Source organism: Egretta garzetta, unplaced genomic scaffold (genome assembly GCF_000687185.1).
Source record: "Egretta garzetta isolate BGI_Z169 unplaced genomic scaffold, ASM68718v1 scaffold788, whole genome shotgun sequence".
In the NCBI taxonomy this organism is placed as follows: Eukaryota; Metazoa; Chordata; class Aves; order Pelecaniformes; family Ardeidae; genus Egretta; species Egretta garzetta.
The window spans coordinates 349,259-371,473 of NW_009260668.1; the positions used below are offsets into that span (position 1 = coordinate 349,259).

General features: G+C 36.0%; 1 protein-coding gene across 3 annotated transcripts in view; it reads right to left on the reverse strand.

Moving 5' to 3' along the window:
- HERC2 (HECT and RLD domain containing E3 ubiquitin protein ligase 2) overlaps positions 1 to 22,215 on the reverse strand; it is a 117,577-nt gene that overhangs the window by 54,934 nt on the left and 40,428 nt on the right. For all 3 annotated transcript variants that reach the window (XM_009645649.2, XM_035901074.1, XM_035901076.1), the window contains exons 14-43: positions 20,913 to 21,164; positions 19,782 to 19,975; positions 19,038 to 19,238; positions 18,137 to 18,365; positions 17,938 to 18,062; positions 16,447 to 16,625; positions 15,339 to 15,523; positions 14,787 to 14,942; positions 14,326 to 14,511; positions 13,024 to 13,194; positions 12,815 to 12,918; positions 12,550 to 12,700; positions 11,765 to 11,979; positions 10,727 to 10,859; positions 10,495 to 10,622; positions 10,176 to 10,371; positions 9,446 to 9,582; positions 8,767 to 8,940; positions 8,552 to 8,688; positions 8,316 to 8,467; positions 7,737 to 7,928; positions 6,710 to 6,897; positions 6,083 to 6,275; positions 5,311 to 5,493; positions 4,548 to 4,732; positions 2,730 to 2,877; positions 2,441 to 2,637; positions 1,981 to 2,211; positions 1,192 to 1,327; positions 472 to 615 (exon numbers count right to left, since the gene is read on the reverse strand). In XM_009645649.2, coding sequence (XP_009643944.1) covers positions 472 to 615; positions 1,192 to 1,327; positions 1,981 to 2,211; positions 2,441 to 2,637; positions 2,730 to 2,877; positions 4,548 to 4,732; positions 5,311 to 5,493; positions 6,083 to 6,275; positions 6,710 to 6,897; positions 7,737 to 7,928; positions 8,316 to 8,467; positions 8,552 to 8,688; positions 8,767 to 8,940; positions 9,446 to 9,582; positions 10,176 to 10,371; positions 10,495 to 10,622; positions 10,727 to 10,859; positions 11,765 to 11,979; positions 12,550 to 12,700; positions 12,815 to 12,918; positions 13,024 to 13,194; positions 14,326 to 14,511; positions 14,787 to 14,942; positions 15,339 to 15,523; positions 16,447 to 16,625; positions 17,938 to 18,062; positions 18,137 to 18,365; positions 19,038 to 19,238; positions 19,782 to 19,975; positions 20,913 to 21,164 — 5,202 coding nt within the window. The remainder of the gene's footprint in view (positions 1 to 471; positions 616 to 1,191; positions 1,328 to 1,980; positions 2,212 to 2,440; positions 2,638 to 2,729; positions 2,878 to 4,547; positions 4,733 to 5,310; positions 5,494 to 6,082; positions 6,276 to 6,709; positions 6,898 to 7,736; positions 7,929 to 8,315; positions 8,468 to 8,551; positions 8,689 to 8,766; positions 8,941 to 9,445; positions 9,583 to 10,175; positions 10,372 to 10,494; positions 10,623 to 10,726; positions 10,860 to 11,764; positions 11,980 to 12,549; positions 12,701 to 12,814; positions 12,919 to 13,023; positions 13,195 to 14,325; positions 14,512 to 14,786; positions 14,943 to 15,338; positions 15,524 to 16,446; positions 16,626 to 17,937; positions 18,063 to 18,136; positions 18,366 to 19,037; positions 19,239 to 19,781; positions 19,976 to 20,912; positions 21,165 to 22,215) is intronic.

The following is a 22,215-nucleotide window of genomic DNA, read 5'->3' on the forward strand; positions in this document are numbered from 1 at the left end:
TCAAATCACTAAAAATACAATTACTTAAACCTCCTTTTAAGATTATGCTTAAAACTCTGTATTCTGGTACTTGTTTCACAGGAAACTGCAAAATGCTTGAAGTAAAAGGAATAGCCAAATAAGAACTCGTACTTTAACCTTTGAAGCAGAAAAAAAAAAATCACTGCAAAAAACCCACAAGATTTTTAAAATTACTCACACAAAGGTTACTAACTATAGAAGACTTACAAATTTAGCTAACTCCAATATTTCAAGCTTCAAACACTTGATCCACTTAGGCTTCAAAACTTAAGTTAAGAAGTCAAAATGCTTTTAATATATAAGTTTAAATTGTTTCTGAATTTTAATTTTTAGCTGTTAGAGTGGAAATGTAATTTCTAGCCTCCAACCACCGTTAGTAAGGGTTATAATCACATACTCTATCTACCATGTAAATAAACAGCAGCACACTCAAGTTGCATTTCAGAATACCTGCGGGATTTAATGCAGATTCTTGAACAGCTGGCTGAGATAAAATCTGCCTTAGTGTATCCTGGTGAGAAAGCAGAGCTCGGCCTGCTTTCAGAATGTACAGCTTTAATTGCTGGCATCGCAGTAGGTCCAAATCCACTTGACCTATGAGAAATATTAAGCAGCCATTAGCACTGGGAATCTCTTGTATTAGAGAAGAAAGGCTATGATGCATACAATCTCAGTCCAAAAATCAGTTTGCATCTTAACTCACCGTGTGAAAGCTTGTGAAATACTGATGGTATAAGGTACTTTGAACAACATCTGGATAAAAAGTCTTCACACATTCTGTGACCCATGATATTAAAACCACCTCCTTCCTACTTTTCAGACCATGAACAACCATACAGCTGATATACAGCACAGTAAGTTCAGTTAAGATGTTATATGCATCTAATATTAAACAATTCAATACAAAAGTCCAGACCCAAACCTTATTTACATTTTCTTGCCAAAGTAAAAACGATATTCCACTTACAGTGCAGAGCAATTCACCTAGCTAAACTTCTCGTAAGTGCATACTATTCAATGTTGACTAAGAAAAAAGGTAAGGTTCCAGAAAACCGTTTTTCTAATGTACGTTTGCTGTTACCAGTATTTTTCCCAGAGTATATTCAGCTTTTTAGAAACAAAACAAACCAACCCAAAAAAAAACCAAAACCAAAAAAACCCCAACTCTACCTGAAAGACCCTGATTGGGAGACTTCATTCTTTGTTTTTCTATTTTACTTCCAGCCAGATTTACTAGTTGAGCCCAAATGGATAGCATAGGTTCAGTGAAAGGCAAGTTATTCACATTGAAAGCCACAACTGGAAGCTAGACAGTGGGGGAAGAACCAAACACAAAAAAAAAGAAATACAGATAAGTGTTTTCCACAATTTTACAAAAATAATTCAAAAGTTTCAACATTTATTAACTGAAGAAGAGAAAAAGTAGTATTTGTCTTACTGCTCTTGACCACGAACAACTGGAGAGGATTTCTATTCCCTACATAGCTCCTAAGCCTGTATTTGTATGACAACAATTGCACATCTACTTAGTGAAAAAGCAAGACAGAGCCAGAGCAAGAAAGAACTGCAGTCCCTGAAGCAGGCCAGGCGCTTTGACTGTGCTTTCACTGAGGCCATATTAACCAACTTTAGATTAAGATTCAAATGAAAACACCCAGAAGTTTCTACATTGGTTAGCAAATCAAGTTAAATACAAATAAATAAGTTCCTCTCATGTAAGAGCTATGAATCAAAGGACTTCAGCTCAACTCCCTTCTCCTTTCACTTCAACAAATGAGGATGGGCATTAAAGGCCCTACAGAGTTTCATAGGAGTACCATCTTAGATTTGCATTCAGAGCACTGTATATGTTCAATGTCAGTGTATTTACCCAGTGAAGAACAAATATTTCCTTTGCACTGTATAAGATTCTTTAACCATACCCTTCCCTGTATTAAAGCCTCAATAAAACAAACTTACTGGTTTTAGTTGATTCAGAGGGCACACTCTACATGTTCGCATGTCATAGAACTGTACAGTGATTTTCCCTTTTGGGGTGATGCGTGTCACTGTGCCTTCTCCAAATTCATCATGAACTACTTGTCCACCCAGTCTCAAGCGACTGTCTATGCCACCAATCACCGCTAACACTGCCATTAGGCCTCCCACCTCTGGATTCTCAGTGTCCGGAAAGTAGTCATCCAACAGAGCCTAACAAAGAACAATAAAATTAACTGTACGGAGAAAACATATATTTCTATCTGCTTTAAAATACAAAGTTAATCACACATACTTCAATTTTAAAATTACAACACATAAATACATACATATATATAAAAAATAGAAAAATGGTTTCAAAATTAAGCTTAATATTTAATATTTATAATTTCAAAATAAATATTGCTATAAAAATGAGCTTATTTTAAAACGTGGAAACTACCCCTTCTGACTGTTTTCCTGCAAAGATGTGGGTGATGGAGGTTAGCTGAGAGTTGATGTACTTGTTTATGAGTCCATTCCACTGGCTGAGCGAGTGGAGCGTCCTCAGCAGTGCCACTATCTCTTCTGCTAAAGTACTACTGTGAGTGGCAGTTAGAGATGCTTGGGGCCTGGCCTTTCTCCTTCTCAGAGTAGATTCTGGAAAGACAAAGCAATTGCACAGCAGTTACCGATTTAACGCACGCATTTTCTATACTTAAAAGTAAGCCACTGAGGGAAAATTCCTCTACCTCTGAGTAGTGGGATATCTGAAGAACAAGTACTAAGCAGGCTGCCTAGAAATCCAAACAGTTTTTCCACAAGAAATTTCATGTCTCTTGACCTTTCATTTTTATCCCAGGATGGAAGTACTGCTTTCAATAAATGTACAGCAAGGATCTAAAAAGAGAACAAAATTAGTGTTACTCCATTCTAAGTCACCAAATATTAAAGAAGTTCTCAAACATATTAAGTACAGAAGAAAGACATTTTACAAGTTAGCCTTCCTTTGTAGTTCTTTCTATAACGTTCATTTCTTTCAGGCTGTGGAAATTACAGAGCAGATCTTCTGTTCAGTTTGCTAAGAAATGTTTTAAAAGAGTTGTGCCAGTTCAAAGTCAGTATCAATTTTATTGGCACATTATATTATTGAATCCAACTTCTTCAATACTCAGGACACGAGACAAACACAGACTAGGAAACAATGTAAGTGACTAAAACACATAGGAAAAGTTGGAATACAGAATGGGAAGGTTTGCTCAGATTCCAGACCCAGAATTTAGTACTAAGATGTATTTCAGAATTAAACTTTTTAAATGTTTTCCAATGAAGGTATGATAATTAAAAATCATCAGATATAAAGCTAAATGGTACAAGAAGGCAAAAAGCAACCACAGTGACACCGAAAAGTAGTTACTGTGAAACTAGGACCTCTGACACAGGACGGAAGGAACAGGCTGGCATCTCTAAACTTAAACAGTGCAGGACTGACAAAGAACACGGGAAGGCGCAGTGCTGCAGTATCAAAGAGCAGATGGGGCTGCACATTCTGAACAGGAGTATTTCAGGTTTTGAGCTTCCTCATCTTCTACCCAGAAGACCAATACAATAAAAGTGACTGGTAACAGTGAAGAGATCTCTCTTCTTGTAAACCTCTGTCAATAACATGTATTTCTAAAACTTCAAGGTCTCATCTCTTTTTTGTTAAGTTAGATTTCTCTTGTGTATTGCCTGAACAGCACAGATGACTCTAATGCACTAAGTCCTGGATGATGACAGAAGTCTCATCATATTAAAAATACTGGCAAGAGTTTCCTGGAAGAAGATCACACAAAAATGCACAGGCCTTTATGATACAAGGCTTTAGTTAAAAAACGCTGATGCCTTATCAAGGAAAAGATTAAGAAGATCTTTTGATCCCCAAACCTTAAAACTTGGAAGAGTGAAAAGCATCCTTATTATGGAATCAGTCTCATGAAAAAGGCATTACAAGATGCTAAGGAAAGAAAAGGGGGGGCGGAGGGGAGGGGAAGAAAAAAAAAAAAAGAAAAAAAGAAAAGGGTAAAGGGGACAAAGGAAATATAATACCAAAATAAGATGCAAAGATGCAGCTTCTTAAGAGAGACTGTAATTAAAACAATAATAACAGTTTACTATGGAAGGAGAGACAGTAGATAATACACAATTTGATAAATTGAAATTGTACATTTTTTGTAACCATCTTTTCATTATTTGTTTCTTTATTCAACTTCTAGGAAATGTTATATGGGAGCTTCTGGAATATGTATTTGGAACACTGTTTTGGCCTCTCATCTGCACAAAACTTTCAGGCTTTCAATAGAACAAGGGAGCCTGTAGTGCCCTGAAGGCTCGAAAACTTACACACGTATATTTAAAACAATGAATCCTAAGTATAAGATGACATGGTATCTTTTTTTTCCAATTAAAAACTGATTTAAGGACATTTCCCATCTGTTTTTTCAAAACACACCTTTTTTTTTTTTTTAAAAGACAACTAAAGTTTACTAAATTCATTGCCTATCAAAATAATTTGGAAATACACACATTACCTGTCTCTGTAGTGAAGCAGCAGTGAAAGATTCATGCCCCTCAACAATTTTCATTAGCAAAGTTATCCACTGAGATGTACTAAGAGTGCTGCACATCTGAGGCATGAGTGCTATACTTCGAATGAATCCCAACGTGCACCAACTCCTATGCTGTTCTTTATAAACTAATTTATTTGGCAAGGAAGCTAAAAACAAAAAGATATATACATATAACAGTTGACTTTTCTGCCGGCTATGTAATTCTCTATATACTACCCGGGGCTTTTTTGGACAGATCATAACACTGAGTGACTCCACTGTCTTTATGTGAACTATTAACTTCCATCTTAAAGCCTGTAATTAATTTTATTAAATACGCTTTTAAAAAAAAATCTCACACTTTTTCCTCATTTCAAAGTAGTTAACAGCATTACTTCTGAATTTACAAAGCAGCTATGGAAATGAATATAACACACCCAGTCATACTGTTCTCCCCAACAAGAAAAAGACTAAGAAATTCATTGTCTAAGCCAACCATACACATCCTGATTCTCCGTATCTCACGCATTTCTCCTGCTTTTACTGCTTATGTTCTAAGAATGCTCAAGATCACTTAGGCTGCTTTTGCTAACAATTAAGATTTTAAAAGCCCTGAAAAATGCATTTTCTAGCCTTTGGCCTTAAAGGATTAAAAACTAGTAACAAAATATTTACAAAGTTACAAGACAACAAAGCACAAAACAGAAGCACATAGCTGAATCAGGCTGTTTCATATATAATATACCTGATTTATCTGTTGTTCCACTCTCCACAAGCATACGGAGTAGACCACACAAAGTCCTAGTAGCATCACTTTGCATGACTTCAGCATGGACACCAGCAGAGAGACATAGTGTCTGCAACAGGTTCACAGTACTTGTCAGCATCATGGAAGTAGGGTGGAGATTCCTTTCAACTTGTTCTCCTTCTGAAGGGAGGCACAGAAGGCAAAAGAATACATTAATATTAATCTATTTCACAAAGAGTTCTGAAACAAATATGGTGTGAGAAGTATTTCCTCTAAGATTATTTGACATGAAGAAGATTCCTTATTTCCAACTACAAGAGCAAAATATAAGTCAGATATTTTGTGCAGATATTTTCAAGTTATTCTCTAGCAGTACACAACTTAAAAGAAATTCCAAATGCAGTGCCAAGAACAGGGAAGCAGTATGACTAGATGTATAATTAGGCCATATAAAAAACACACTTTAGAATGGCATTAACATATGTTAAAATGTGTACCTCTGGTATCTGTAACTGAAACTATTTCAGTTGGATAATACTGTTTTCTTTGACTCATGAATATGCAACAAGATGTGACACCATCCTTTCTATCCTCCTTTCCCACAGTAAGGCTATCTTAAAGATTCTGGTCAGAAATATACACCTATTAAATTAATCTTCTTTGATGAAGCATTTTCTCCTGTGAAAGAAGCTTTTTCAAATTGTAAGACATCCATTTGGGAATTAAACTAACAACCTGCCTTCACTTCTATAAAAAATTGCTTTTTTACCAGAATCATCCTCAGTGTCTGAGTCCTCTGTTGTGGGCTGTGTTGCTGGTGGTGGCTCAGCTAGTTTGAGATCATATTTTCCCTCCTTCCCCATTCTGTAAGAATTTGTACTTCCAGTATCCCACTGCACTCTAATCCAGCCATCTTCTCCCAATTCTCCAATCACACGACCCAAACCTGGAGGGGGTCCATCCTGACAGAAGAGAGACGTTCAAGTTACACAATGAACAACACTAATTTGCATCCAAAGTTCATAAAATAATAATGCAATTGCTCTTTTTTGCTTCCAACCTAATGGTTCAGTAGTGAACATTCAATAATCTTTCAAAATCCAGCATAAAACTCACGTTTAGATCTATGTACTACGTAAGTGCCATACACACCTAGCTGGAAGTGTATAACATTGTAACAAACAAGTGATCCAATTTCCTGTTAAATTGTGAATCAGAACAGTGTCAGTAGAATTTTCATTTCCAAAAATGAAGTTAAACAATTAAAATATTTTGTGTTAATTCTCCAGGTCTTTGAAATGTAAAATGACCTTTAAAGTTTGAACAGAAAATTCACAGACAGTCCACTGAATGGAGACTTTTTAGCACACCCAAACCTGTATGAAAGAAGTTGTACCTGATCACCCCATTTCCAGTCTACCCCTCTCACCACTCTGGTACCAATTTTCATCATAGCTGCCAGCTCTGGTCCAGAAACAGGGAGCTGAACAGGGGTAGTTTCCTTTCTCGACTCTTCTAGGACTGTGGCAGAAGCTCCACGAGAAGAGGCAATCATATCTTCTTCAATGTTGTCAGAACTAGGTCCTAAAGAAGAAAAAACATGAAAAAAAGTAAAACCAGCTACACGTTTTTATACATACCTTTGTCACACAAACTTCAAGGCACATGAGCTTTGCAACATAAAAGCAGTAATAGGAAAGCTGACTTAACAGGTGATACAATCAGATGAGCTTTTAGTAAACTAGGATATAATGGTTTTGAATGCATAGGGCTTCAAATACTTGATTTTGAACAAAAGTAAGTGGCAAATAACAGAGATGTTATAATGACAAGTCCAGTGGCTAAATGATTCTACTAACAGAATTTTTTTGGAAAAAACTTATGAGCACTCCAGTTAAGTCCAAGTTACAAGAACAAATATTTGCTATCTAAGAAAACCAAGAAAGAAAAAGCAGAACTTGAATTATGGCAAAAAACCAACACAGAACTTCTTAGAACAAACAAGGGAAGCTTCCAGCTTAACTATGCAGACTGGGAATGGTTTTAATAAACAGAACAAATGAAACTGAATGAGTAGGGAGTAGGCATTTTTTTAATATTTTAATTTTAAATTTTCCGGTTTTAATTTATTCATAATGTTTCCAAAAAAATTTTGCTATCACTCCCAAATTCTAGCAAAGGATGGCCAAAGCAAAGGCTTAGGGGAAAAAAATCATGCATGAATAAAGGCCACAGTCAAACTAACTTCCTTCTTAATCTTGCTTATAGATGCGGTTTTTGTCTCAGGGGTAAAGGTGAATAGCATTAAGTACTGCCTTTAAGCAGCAAAGTCATTCTGTACTTTGGGTACACCAGCAGGTAACACATACAGGAGATTTAAAACACATGTTTTATTCCAAACAAGAAACCACAAGGTCTCGTACCTATTAGGCGCAGTGTTGTTTGTGTCAGTGCTAGCATGCCAGAATTAAGGAGAAGGCTCAAGGTATTAGCACCGTGCTGCAGCGTCAACATGTTGAGCATGACCAACAGAAAACGTGCTTGTGGAATAGTCCCAAGACTTGGTCCTGCTGGATTCTCATTAGTAATTGTTTGTAGAGGAACAGGCTGCACACCTAATTCAAAAGTAATACAAAGTCAGTTGACATTTGGGAGCTGCAATAAAGTAAGTTATTTATTTTTTTGATAGTCTAAAATGTTTTTTATTCCCTGCTTGGCTGTAAGAACTTACAAACTGAAGTTCCAAGAAAGATTTTATAATTTAGATTTCAGTGGTAAAATGTTACTAATGCCAGCAACATTCTCTTAAACACTGAAGAGTGAGTTAAGGGGGAACAAGAGGAAGTGGAACAATACGTGTATGGATAGAAAGTCTAAGTATTTCTCAGCATGAACCAAGGGAAGCAATTTTAGGATCCCTGTTATTGAGAACTTCAAAAAATGCAACAATATTAATTTAAAACAGTTTTCTCCCAAGCCAACAGCAACAAAATGAGATTCACCTAGTTCTTTAAATTTTGCATTAGCATCTAGCAAGATGTTCCGGACATTCTGAATAGCCCATGCATACAGCTTTCCAAAAGTTACTTCTAGCAGCATTCTGTTAAATGGTGGGATCAGATCAACATCCTTCAAGCAGTCGGTAAGAGGTTCCCTTCATAGAAAAACAACAACAAAAATAAGTATTTTTTTTTTCTTGCTGAAGAACTGTGAAAGCAAAAACCACAAAAAGTTTTACCCTATATTGGCTCCTTCTGGAATAAGCCTCTGCCATCCACAGAACATAGCATACTGCACAGACGGGAGCAAAAAATTTTTTGCTGCCAATTTCAGAATAGTATCTATTCCCTCCAGACGAACTTCTGCTCTTTCCAACTGCAAAAGAGAGGAAAAAAAAGAAGTCATACTTATGTAAACTGCTAATACATGCAAGCTTATTTTCATCCATTTTACCTGTTTTAATAAACATTTTCTCATTTTTTCTACATCCACAGGCTCTTCTTTAAGTGCAAATTCAACAATGGTGTTAAGGAGGGCAGATTGTGGATACAAGCCTTGGACGTTTTGCTTCAGCCATTTGTATTTGTGGACACCTGAAACTGTACTCAAAAGTGGCTGCCACTTATCCTGCAAAACAGGAAAGTAGCATGTTAAAACAAATTTTAAATTACTGAAAATATAAGTTTTCATGCAAAACCATGTCCAAAATTACAATACTAGAAGGGAAAAAAAAAAGGAAACTTCTTCAAAGCCAGGAAAGAGCTCGGTATTATCTGTAACTCATTTTGTTTAGAATTGCTACATAAAATTTCAAATGCCTTAGTATTCAAAAAAGAAGTAGTAACCCATCACGACTTTTTATTTTGAAATTAAGCTTTATCTGAACACTTCTAACATTATCAATAATCTAAAAATCAGACAAAGTATCTTTACAAATTCTAAATATGCAGGACACAAACTTATTTTTAAGAATTATTCCAGGTTTCACTAAAAAAATGCGCCAAACTTAATTATATATCCCAACACCATTATCAGAATATTAAATGTCAAGTTATAGCAATCATGCTTTAGCTAGTATTTTTTCTTCTTGTCATTTCTATTCACAAGGTTGATTCAAAATCTGACATCCTACCTTTGGCGATTTGATTGGTATGGGCCTTTTATCCACAGGTACAGGACTGTGAGGTACCACACAGGATTCTTCTAAATCACTCTCTTCGTTTCCAATTTTGGATTCTTCCACATCAGTAGATTCAGATTTTTTTGGCACTAGAAATAAAAGGATTATTCTTTTATGTAATCTGATAACAATTTACAGTGTCACATTTTTAGGTTTGCATGATAACCTAAGCACACAGAATGCCTAATCTGCCTTTAATAAAAGGGAAATGTACTCTTTGTGAACTCTATGTCCAACTGTTATCAAATTAGCTCTGGTAATATCTGCAATATGCTTTTATCTTTAGAGACCAACTTCAAAAGCACTTTGATGTTTGTCTACCACATTCATTTATTTCCAGTTAAACAGTTCTTTGACTACACTGCTTTAATAAAACATGATTTTTAATAAGACACCACTTAAACTTTACTAAGACCAACCAAAGGGACAGATATCGATGGATCATTTTTACTATGCTAAAACACAAAGAAGCATGCCTCACCTAAACTTGACTCTTGTCTGCCTGTTTTTGCTGTAGGAAATCATGTATAACCATTGACTTAGAAAACTTCATGAAAATGCAGCAGAAAGCAAATGGCTTTGATGCTTTAGCTAACAAGAGTCTCAAGTATAGAGCAGAAAACCTTGGAATGAGATTGATTTTCACTGTTTCAAAGAAAATACAACGGTAATGTTACCTTACCTCTTTTTTTCCTTTTTTCTCTGATTATTTTCTGAGCTACTCTCCGCCAGCGGGGCAAGGAACTCAGAAGTTTAAATTTAGACATTATAGAGAGATCATTGCAAACTGCAGGACGTAGTTCATTGAATAAGAACCTCAAACGTTCAATGACAGGAGCACAAACTTCCTTGTAAGAACGTCCTTGTTCTTGATGGGTCTAGAAAAGGCATTTAAAGACTTAAGTTACCATTTAATATACAATAAAATGAACAATGGGTAACTTTTTAATAAAACACTTCAAATTAAAAATAATCTAAACTTCAGCAGGTAAGAGGCTTACCTTAATCAGTGAACATTTTGCTTGGTAGACAACACGACACACATCCACTACAGATTTTGGTAAGGTTTTGTGCTTTACCTGGTCAACTCCAAGGGTACCAGGATGAACAAGAGACAGTGCTACGTGACCTTAATGGGGAAAAACAATCTCTGAATATGCATTTCCAAAATCATCCATAGTAGAGTTTAAACTGGTCCAAAATGCTGGGACAGCTATACCACAGCCTACCTACCCAAATCTTCATGCTTCAGAAGACAACATAGTAACAAACGTCCTACTTCTTCCACGGGATGCTCAGGAGGGAATGTGATTGGTGTTGTTAAGTGACACTGTTTACAGTATCTCTCTATTTGACACAGGAAGTCCTACAAAAAAAAAAAAACCCACACAATAGCCTCTATTTAACTTTGTTTTGAAATACAATGAAAAGACCCAAAATACCCCAGCAAGGATTTAAATAACACTGAATAAACTCCACAATCTGAACTAACATTCAGAAGTGAGATACACCACGCAGTACGCACTACTTAATACACAGCAATTACAACCCAATACTACAAAGAATACCCTGTATCATTCCTCTTGTATGAAGAGCAACATGGCTCAAGAAGCAAAGCTACTACTGCTTTTATCTCTTCCTGAAATAGCCAGGCCACCTAAAACAATTTTTAATTGTCTTCTCCTGACTCATCATTATTCCTATCCTACCCTACCAAGGATTTATTTGGGGGTTTTTTTGAATAAAGGAGTTGAACTCAAAAGGTTAGAAAATCTTAAGGTAATACAGAAGACAGTGATCGATGTAAACCTTACGGGGTTTCACACTATCCACGAATTCACCTAGCTGAAGCCTGAACCCCAAGGCACAAAGGGATACAAAGATATACATGCATCTGACACAAATACATTTGGACCTTGACAAAAAAAGCTCCATCTTAGTTCAACTGGAGGTGAGCAGGGTCTGTCTATACTACTAAAACTTGACATGTAAAGTAATACATTATTAATTTTTCAGTAAGAATACTTTTAAATTCTTTAGTTCTCCCACCCAAACATTCAAAACAAAAAACTGTACTGTTATGATATTAAGTGAAATACACACATTTTATCCATTAGTAGTACTCAACTACTCCTTTCACAAAAAGCAATTCTGAAATAACTTTTTCAATTGTTCTGGTGAAAAGTCTCCAAAAGTTATAACAAAACTGTTTCAGGCCACCACTGCCACCCTTCAGCAATGCATTTGTCAACAGAATTACTGAGGGCTTACCTTCACAGTATGATCCTGAATATTATTATCTGCAATAGCTTGGAGAAAAGGTTGTGAATGGTCACTCAAAGTTATTCGATGTGTATATAGTTTTGATTTATTTGGGGTAGTGTTACCAGGTGAACTGCAATGGTCTTCATCCTTTTCCTCATTGTAACTGTAATGAATCTGACTAGTTTGCAAGCCTCCAGAAAAGATAGATGACTTCAACCATTCTAAAAGAAGGAAAAGAAAACACAAATGTATATTCTGATGAAAGATTAAGCTATCAAGATTCAACAATTCCCTCAAATAAAATGCATACACAGCTTCAAACAAGGTTTAGCAGCTCTTCCATTTGCTAGAACTTTTTCACAGAAAACAAAAAAAAGGGTTCTGAAACTAAGAAACAATTAAGTAACAGGGCAGCCATCACCTATTTAAGAGATAATAGGGCCTTAGCTATTTTTCTGTAATTAATATTGAATTATACCCTCTATTCACCAAATTAAGATACCCAACAAGATAGAATCCAACACCAGATGCTTCAGGCACTCCTAATTGAACACAAATTAGTGAGGTAACTGCTATATAGAGTCTGCTTTCTCTTCCAATATTCTCTCTACCTTGTATACTACAAATTTTGGATATTTAACAGTTCAAAATTATCTCATGCCCATTTAAATCTTGCTAAATCATCGGACCTTGATGAGTGTGGTAATTAATGTTAAGAATAAAGAACTTTTTCTTGCATGCTTTGACAAGTATTTATCACTTATTTAAGCTCAAAATGAACTTCTGCTTACTGGCACATTCAATTTCCAGAGGAGAAAGTGGTGTGCTCATTGCCAGGTAGGAAGCGTGCAGTCCAAGGAGAAGACCCAAATTCCTTTCTGTGTCTATTAGAGGTGACGACAAAGTACTGAGATCTGGTGTTGTAATCACTTCCTGGTCAGGCTAATTAAAAGAAATAGGAGTTGAAAGCTAGAACTGAGCTCCAACAAGAATTTTGAAAGCAAAGCAATACTTTACTTCACTAAGTACGTTTCCATTAATATATAACATTTTTACCTCCATATACTGGCCAACACAGAAGGCATGCATTGACTCCCGTGTGTCCTCAAATTGCAAAGCAGCTTCCAAAGCAACAACTGGGTCCTCACCTGCAAACTGAGCTAATGGAAGAATGAGGTAGTCAGTAAGTATCTAAAACCCCATTTATGCCGTCTAGTTTTGAAAAAGAAGTAATTTGTGTCTTTAATTCAAATGCTGATTCTCACCAAGTATGCTACTGCCAGTTAAAGACTGGGTTTGGAAGTCCTTTATGTCATAAACTTTCCCATCAATCACTGTCCAAAATCCTCCATCTTTGTTGTGGTTCTCTAGATCAGCTTTACGTATAAGTGTCACCTCCTCATTATTTCTGCAACTCTGCCCAGTGAAAAATGAACCTACAGGTATAAAACAGAATAGAGAATTCATCAACAGAAAAACCATAATTTTTTTTCTGAAAATTCTTTCAATACGTGCCTAACCAAATTCTTCACTTCTATTGAAAGGCTCCTTGTCTTTTGATATGCTCAAAAGTCAAAATGGCTATTAATATGTTCCTGTCTACATATTATGCAATTAAATTGTCTGTTATGCTGTATTCTTTTATGCATTAATTTCCAATGTCACACTGTCAAAGACTTAGCATTGCCCAACTATACAGCTGTTCTGTTTGGGGTGGAGCAATACAACCAGCGTTCTCACAAATCACTGCTCTAGTCAGTTCTCCCTCAAAATTGGTTCAGTTTTATTACATGCTTGCCTGCAAGGCATTGGCTGTATATTTAATTTCAGTCTAAATTCAGATTTTTTTTTTAAGCAGAAGAAGGAAGGTTACATAGACATTAGAACTCTTCCAATCTACTTGTCAGTAAACTATTTCAAATTAAAGGTAATTTCATCCAGGCAAGACACAACAGAGTAATTGGTCGCACACATACACCTTCACCTCAGTTTGCTCTATTAGACCAGTAACTGAATTTTCATACATTTTTTGCTCTCCCCAACACACTAGCGTCTAGTAGTACAAATTTCAGCTCTCTTGGGTTATGCCAACCATGTTTCATTCCTCCCTCGACTAGAAAAATGCTCACAGTCAGAAATGCACATTTTCTGCTTCTCTTCACCCCTGACACAGATCAAATTATGAAGTGCCCTGGAAAAAGAAAACTTCCTTATTTCAAAGCTTTCACGTTACTCTCCCTTTATGTTACAGATAGAATTTAGTAACAAAATGTGTAGATGAACTACTCATGTTTTCACTGCAACTTCTCACACTCAAAATGCAAAATAATGTGAACTACTTCTTTTAAAAGTTGCATTTGTACTCTGCTTAATCCTACCTCTATACGTAACTTCCTTAAGAATTTATTGACAGAAATAAATACCGCCATATGACAAACATATGAACTGGTTAATAAAAATTTATACTGTAGAATTCCCTTCCTGAGAGTAGTTCATGAACAGTCACCATTTTATATAGCTATTTTATGAAAACACAAATAAATAGTCCAGATGCTACTAGTACATACCCATTATTCCTGGCCATGCTAAATCCTCATTGTCGTCCCTTTCTTTTCCAGGGGCTAAATGGTTAAACCTGTCTAGATGTTCTAGCAAGCCAGCCAACAGAGGGATAGCACCAGCTTCCTGCATTAATCCAGCATTTTTACTGAGGAGTAGTACTATAGAAACCACCAATTCTGGAAGAAGAATACCTAAACCACAGAAACACAGAAGATAATCAGATTTAATTCAAGACCTACACTTACAACATCATGAAAGTAAATCACCAAGCAATACATTCTGCCTTCTATTACTGCTTTAGTACAAAGCTCTTGCCTTCCCCATCAAATTTGCCCTCCTTCTCTCCCACCAACCAAAAGATTAAACTGACTCTTTTTTAGTCATTCAGAACTTTCAAGAACATCTACAATATAACTTTACAATTTCATGGAAGAGGAGGAAAGGAGGACAGCAAAGAAAAGCCTACCTGTTAAATCTCCATCCACGATACGAGATACTTCTGCAAAATGCCTATGACTTGTAGAAGCAATGCTGGTTGCCACAGGAAGTATATCGCCAATGTGCGTGCACAGAAGAGCAGTGTATTTCTTCAGTAAAGAGCCAACGCCTAAGAGGTCAGGACCTGTATAAAAAGGGGGAAGAGCATAGAAAACCATCAAATAGTCATATTTAAGAAACAGGTTTCAAAAGCTGTCAAACTCTTCTGAAATGCAGCCACACGGTATTAGCACTGAATTGAGAAACCGCATCTTTTTAAAACCTTTTAAAAGTTTATAAAAAAACTATCTAGATCTTGTTGCTTTCCAGAGAGATATTTTCCTTTACAGAAAACCATTTAAACAAACTACTTTCAAGCACTTTTCAGACAGACTCAGCAACTAGGCTGATGAATGAGACAAGAAGATAAATTAAAATAAGAAAATGCTATCCTATAAAAAAGGTATTACAGAAATGCTTGGGGGAGGTAGGGCTCTTTTTTTTTTTTTTTTTTTTTTAAAAAAATTTAACAATAACTTACTGTATGTATTAGGGACCTGCCCAACACAATCTCCTGGGTAAAGTTTACTAACAAGTAGACGCTGAAAACGGAGCAACAGGTCCAGAGAAGCAGATCTCTCTTTGCTATAGTGTTCCTGGTCCATGGAGGAAGAAATGCGACGAGCAACGTCTTTTAGTTTGGCTATCGTCTGTGAAGCGATGTTCCTAATTGGTATAAAAGCATTGTAAAATATTTAAAGGGATCTGACAGTGAAGAGAGTCCACAGAAACATGGGTTAAGCTTTTGCTAGACTTTCACACAAATCTGTAAGAAACACATACAAAGTTTCTTTGTAGGATGTTCCATTGTTTGCACCACAGTACTCAAAACATCAATGGTTTTTGTGGAGGCATTTTGTTTAAAAGGATTTGTAAAATACAACACTTTTGTATTTCTTGTCATCACTCACTACAAAAAACAATCTGACAGCTTTAATTGAAAGACTGCAATGAAAGTCATGACACTGTGTAGTTCAAAAGAGTCTCAGTACTGATTAAATTACATGATTGCTATCACAAGTGAAAAAGCACAATAAATGTCTTTACTAATTTCATAATTACTTCTTGCTACATATGCTACATATTAAATACTACTGTAGCTGACATAACGAAGATTTGTTCTCAGCACCCTATTCGTCATGCATTCACAATCCTTTCTTGGTGTCAAGAATTTAAAATTTGGGTTTCTTCCCCACTTACAGCCCCAGCTACAGTCTCCTTAAGACAAAATATTTAGTTCTAAATAAAGCTGTGCTGATTCTTATACTTTGTAAGGACAGGCTTTTGAATGTTTGTCCTGTATGTCACACAGATTTTCAGAGTACAGGAAGAAGTATCAAAATCCATAAAAGCAAGGCAATAAGTCTTCCTAAGATCAGGTAATTATAGAACTTTACTCCTTAACAAACACAAAAAATAGAAAGACTATAGACAACCGAGGAGAATATTCAATATTTTCAATTCTGAGGAGCTAAAATACTAGCAGGAAACTATTTGCTAACCAAAATTAGTAATCCTTTAGTTGACTAGTTCACAAAATATCTAAACACATCTGTACAGAAATAAAAGACAAAATTTGAAAGAATTACCTTAGTAACTGCTGAATTAACTGAACTAATGGTAAACTTTGTTTTCCTGCAGATTCATAGATTCCAGTATTAATAAGGTCTTTGTCCAGTGGAGTCCTGCTCCTATGAAGTGTTGATGCATTTGCTTCTTGTTCATCAATTTCTTTTTCTTTCTGTGCTTCTTTTTTTGCTTCAATATCCTAAAAAAGTAAATCAAGCTAAAGAAAATGAGCAAACTGCCACTGTGATTATGAAACATTTTACTAACACCTATTCACGATAACAAGATCAAGTTACTTTTACCTATGCCAGAAATTAAACAATTCCTACCAGACATGTGTGTTACGTATTCTGTAACAACCACATGGGCACAAATTTTTTAAAGTACAATATAGAAAGGAAGGGGGATGGGGAGGTGAAGGTAACCAACAGTAGAAAAACTCCAAATTCAATTTCCACCAAACCAAGTTAACAATTGATTTCTGTTCTATGTATGTTTACACATACCAATAGCTGCTGCAATTCACAACTGAAGGCATGTTTATTCTGTATTTATAAAAGTAACAAATCCAGTCCACTGCGGAAGAACCTGGGTTAGATTTGCTGCTGAGCTACAGTCATACAAAACTCTACAGAAACCAATTCACCCAGATTTTAGACCATAAATTAACCTGTGCAGTGCTGTATGCTGCCACCTGGATCACTTTCCTCATGTATCTGAAGCTGGCTCAGGCATCTCTGACCTATCCTATAATGTAAACATGTCCTAGGAAACCTGATTAAGAAACAAGAGGTCCTGCACGTCTTTAAATACAATAGAAAATGTTAATGCTAGACACAAATCAAAGAAAAACTTAATACATGCATTTCCTCTGCATCATAAATCTCCTCATTAACCACCAGTGGAGAGAAACCAAGAAGAAAATGTGCTAGCAAGAATCAAACAAATGAAGAGGCAAGAAAAAGCCCAGTTTTGTTTTCACAGCCATACATAAATACAGTAATTTAAAGTAGCCTGTGCAGAGAATGTCTCATCTCTGAGAGGCTAATGGAGAAAACAGTGCATACAGAGTGTTTATTTCATCCTTTGTGTAACTAGTTAGCATCTGTTAAACATTCGAAACATGAAATGGAACCTATGGAAATCTGGGATGCTGCAAAGAATCATTCATTGTGAATTCATAAGTAATAAGGCTGAAATTTCTGCTGGAGAGATACGGGTGACATCAAGGAAGTGAAGAACTCAAGAATCCCACAGAAAGGTACGAAGTGCTTTGTAAAATTATGCTCCTGTTACAAAGCTTTTTGAAAAAGCTAACATTGTTAAAATCATCACTCTAGGCAATGAAAAGAAACACTTTACTAAAAAGGAGAATATGATTCACGCTTCAATACAAACACTGTCTGAAGTTTCAGGTCTGAAGAGGATGACATCAATCCACAAACTACAGAATAAGAAGATGTATCAAGTGTTTTCTGAATATACACAACTGCAAAGCTGCTGAAACATACCTGAATTTCTGCAGTAATAGCAGCATTCAGTGCAGACTCTAAGCCTCCATCAGCCATCAAGCTGCCCACCAAGAGGTCAATCATAAATCTACGGCCTGGACTTACATTCATTTCATTTCCTGAAACTAAGAATGGAAGAAGCTATTAATAAACTAGAAAAGCAAGCAGAAAACAAATAGGTTTAAATCTTAGGACCAACCTGCGCTGGGTAAGAGTGCTGAGAGAGCCCTAGCCCGCTCTTCTGCTGTTGGCAGTAACACAGACCATCCACTCTGCAGCACTGCCTGAGCGGCTGATTGCACAGTATTAAGAACACCAGCATTGCTTGCTAATGTTACCACTGTCTGCTTCAGGCTATTGAGCAATATACTGCCCAAACCTAAGTCAAGGCATTCTGGATCCACCTGATGACTAATGGCAGCATGAAGCTGGAAAAAAAAAAAAAAAAAAAAAAAAAGGAAAAAAAAAGTCAGATTTTAGTTAAGAAGAAATGTGAACTTGAAAAAGAACAAAAAAAGTCCATTCTGGTGCAACTGAGTAAGTTGACTGACTAAGATACAAACTTTCATAAGTAAATTTGTAAAATCAAAAGGAAAAGCTGGCTTGCCCAAACATATACTGAATTTCAACTAATACTCAAAGATTATGAACTATATTTAACTATATCCCCTAAAACTTTGAAATATAATAACCTAAAGAATAACCTCAACTGTTTCTACTTCGCTACAGTACGCTAGGAAAAGTAGCACATCTTTAGTGAATGTCACATACCTTCTAAAGAGGACATTCACTCTTAAAAATGCTATTTAAACTTCTTGGAAATGCTCAAAATCTCTGAGTAGGTGAGCTTATTGAGTGAATATACAAGGCTTTATCCATTTACATTTTATTTTTATAGTTCATTCTTAATGAGATCCAAAAGCTGTTGAGCAGAAAAAACCAACCACTAGCTGCCAAATCTCAAAAGAGTAGGAAGTTATACTGTACTTATTTCACTTTTTAAATCAATAAAAATGTTTTAAAGCACATTGAGTCCACTATTTTCATCCACGCAATTTACTGAAATAATGACTGCTCAATTTGCAAGAAACTGAAGGTACCTGAAGCCTTAGAAGATTTAATGTTGCCACAGCCATACACTCCTTTTCCTGAGGCGGGGGCCAGTCAGAGGAGCCATCCATTCCCTCTGTTACTTGTCTTAGTAAAAGATCTAGCTGCTCAAATGTCATGGGGCAAACATCCACCACAAAAGGCACCCGCAAGCCTATTGACCATTCTGAACATGATGACCAAGCAAAGCTCTATAAATGGAAACAATATACAAAGTTCAACAGTTATTTCCCAAATATAAGATGACACTGATTAGAGATAGTAGTATAAATCTGACATCTGCCTTTGAACAGTAATAGAAGATGTAGAAATAATATCAGCACATCTGTTGAAGAGAACCCTCTACTTGCATCCTTGTAAACATACATAAAACCCTACCAATCCCAGAAAAGAGCTCCCTTATCACATTTTCAAAAGTGCTGTTACACCATCCAGATACCTCTCTATCTTTGCTGCAGGAAACATTCTGCTTGACAACTCTTTGATTACTGTACCAGACAAAAACCGAACAGGTAAATAGCTACTTCTCAGAATATCCAACAGAGGGAAAGGTAGTCATCCCTTTTTGGCAGAGGAATTACACAAGATTTCTTTTTTCCAAGCCTTCATTTATTCAGAATGAGAAAGAAGAAAAGTCATGCAAGCACAGAGAGAGGGACTGGGATTAGCGTACAGAACTAGTCTCAGTGAAAGACAAAGACAAGTTGCAATTACAATTCAAAAATAAAACTTACCTGGGCAGGCCCACAAGCAATTCCAACAATATGCTTTGTGTCTAATCCTGGGAGAGCTGTGGGCTCCGGTTTGGTGATCCGCAGAGTATCAAAATGTTGACATTGATCATTGCTTCCCCAGCTATGCACTTCACTATCTTCAGTCAGTGCTAAACAATGGGTAGATCCAGCTGCTACATCTATCACCTTTTTTCCTGATTAGAAAAGTCAAATATTGAAAATATAACTTAAAAGATTACAATCATTAACAGAAAAACATCAGAGGTAAGGAAAACTGTGCTAATTACAACCCTACTTAACTATGAACACATTATGGATGTCAAGAGTCTCACCTTTGCCTTAGTAGTGGATTGGAAGAGTACAGCAAAAGAAAAACCAAGGAAATATTTAAAGATTCTTAAGAGGCAGTTTAAGTACAAAAGTTTACATGTTTAAAAAAAATCTTCCATTTTGTATCCCTTCTACTTAGATACTTTATCAGGAAAGGTTTAATAAAAGATCTCCCCATCTTCGAACAGAGACTGTAAAGTTAGATTGTAGTCATTAGTTCAGAACTAACTTTCAATGACATCATTCATCATATATGAACAACAATTTTAGGCAAGACAGAGCAACAAAAGAGGTTTCTTCCTCATCTTCCCCTACAAAACCTTGGGTTTCTCACAAATTCAAGAAACAACCATCACTCTGTTACAAACTAGTCAAAAATACTGGCATGAAGACAACTTTAAACAACATTACTTGTTGCCTGCGATTTTCATTTATTCCATTCACATGCCTTAATCTAAGCATATGTATATTATATACATTTATTTGCAAGACAGTGCAAAAATACGTATTTTAAACAAGTATCTCCATGAATAAAAAAAAAGCAGTAAGCATAAAGAGAACACAAGACGAGCAGCATTTAAAGTAGTCGTAACATAGTGGCTCTCAGTCTGCTAGAATTCTGAAGTTATACATGCAGAAGTGATGGCAAATGCACGCTATTACCTTTTTCAATGCAACCAGCATAAAATATGACAGAGTACATGGTACTGCCATTCTTAAAAGTTGAGATCATTAGTGTCCAGTAATAGATTCCAACAGCAGCAAAAAGAGCTTCGGAGTATTTCCAGCTCTGATAATTACCTTTCAAGCCTTCCAGCAGTTTGGGATATCGAACATGCTCTTCCGTTCCATGTCCAAGTCTCTGATTGTCACCCTTTCCCCAGGTGTAGACCTGGCCATCTTTGGTTAAAGCAATAGAAAACTGACTCCCACAGCGTACTTTCACAATGTCCAGATCTTGAAGTTTTTCTATCAACTTGGGAGTCTTGCAACCATCACTGCCACCTCTTCCCAGTTTTCCATAATCTCCATCACCCCAAGACCACACTTGGCCTTTAAATCAAGAGAAAGAAAACAAAAAATAGTGCATTGCTTTTCCATGTAATGAAGTTACCTGTTTTGACAAGCAAGTTCTTAAAAGTCAGAGATTCTGTAATAAGCACGATTTTCAAATTGTAATTAAAGAATAGCAGTTACAAATTATTTTCAAATTCTTCATGACAGTAAGTAAGAAGAAAAAGATTTGAAAAGTTGTCATATTGATAAAATTAAACATAAGAAGCGTAACATAACATGCACTGAAAATTCATCAATGTACAGAAAGCCCTTCTTAAAAACATACGAAGTATAGGATTTACCACAAGTGACACCTGTTGTATGATCTTTAGTTAAAAACTGCCTTCTTTTATTATAAGGCATTATTTATAATAACTTGTAAAATCTTTTTCCACATCAAATGACCAAGCTGTCTGCAAAACCTGTTTTCTTCATTTTCAGTTCTTGTCATTCAACCATTTCACAAATAAAATTAAAAGTGCCATTGTCTACCATGTTCTTTTGAAACACTCTACTAGGAAGTAGGAACTTAAAAATACACAAGTCATTCTGCATCTGCATTAAATAAAGTTATGGTTCGAGAATGGAAAAGAAAGTCTTGTTTTACACTCTGAAGCACGTGTTCCCTACTTGCATAAGCTAGTCTCTAAGGTACTCTGATAAGCAATGGAAGCATGCAAGAAGGAAACGAAGAAAAAAAAAAAAAAAAGAAAATCTTGCTTTCCGTTTCCTGGAGGAGCAAATCTTTCAGCTTTTATATACTGCACATCACCATAACCAGCTGTATTTTAAACGAATAACTAGCTTCTAAGAACTATCTGCCTAAAGGATGCCTTTGCGGCTTAACCTCATGCAGTGAAATTCAGGTTTTGAGTGTGTCTCGCCCTATGCACCTCACTCAGGGATGGTGGGAAGCAGGATTTCAATACAGCCTTTCTTTGGCACTTCCCATGGGTTAACACAGACAACTCTCCCACTCAAAATTCTGGCTGTTGTGACAACGTGAGCTATTTGTGCTTATACAATAATGCATAAAATTTAGACATGT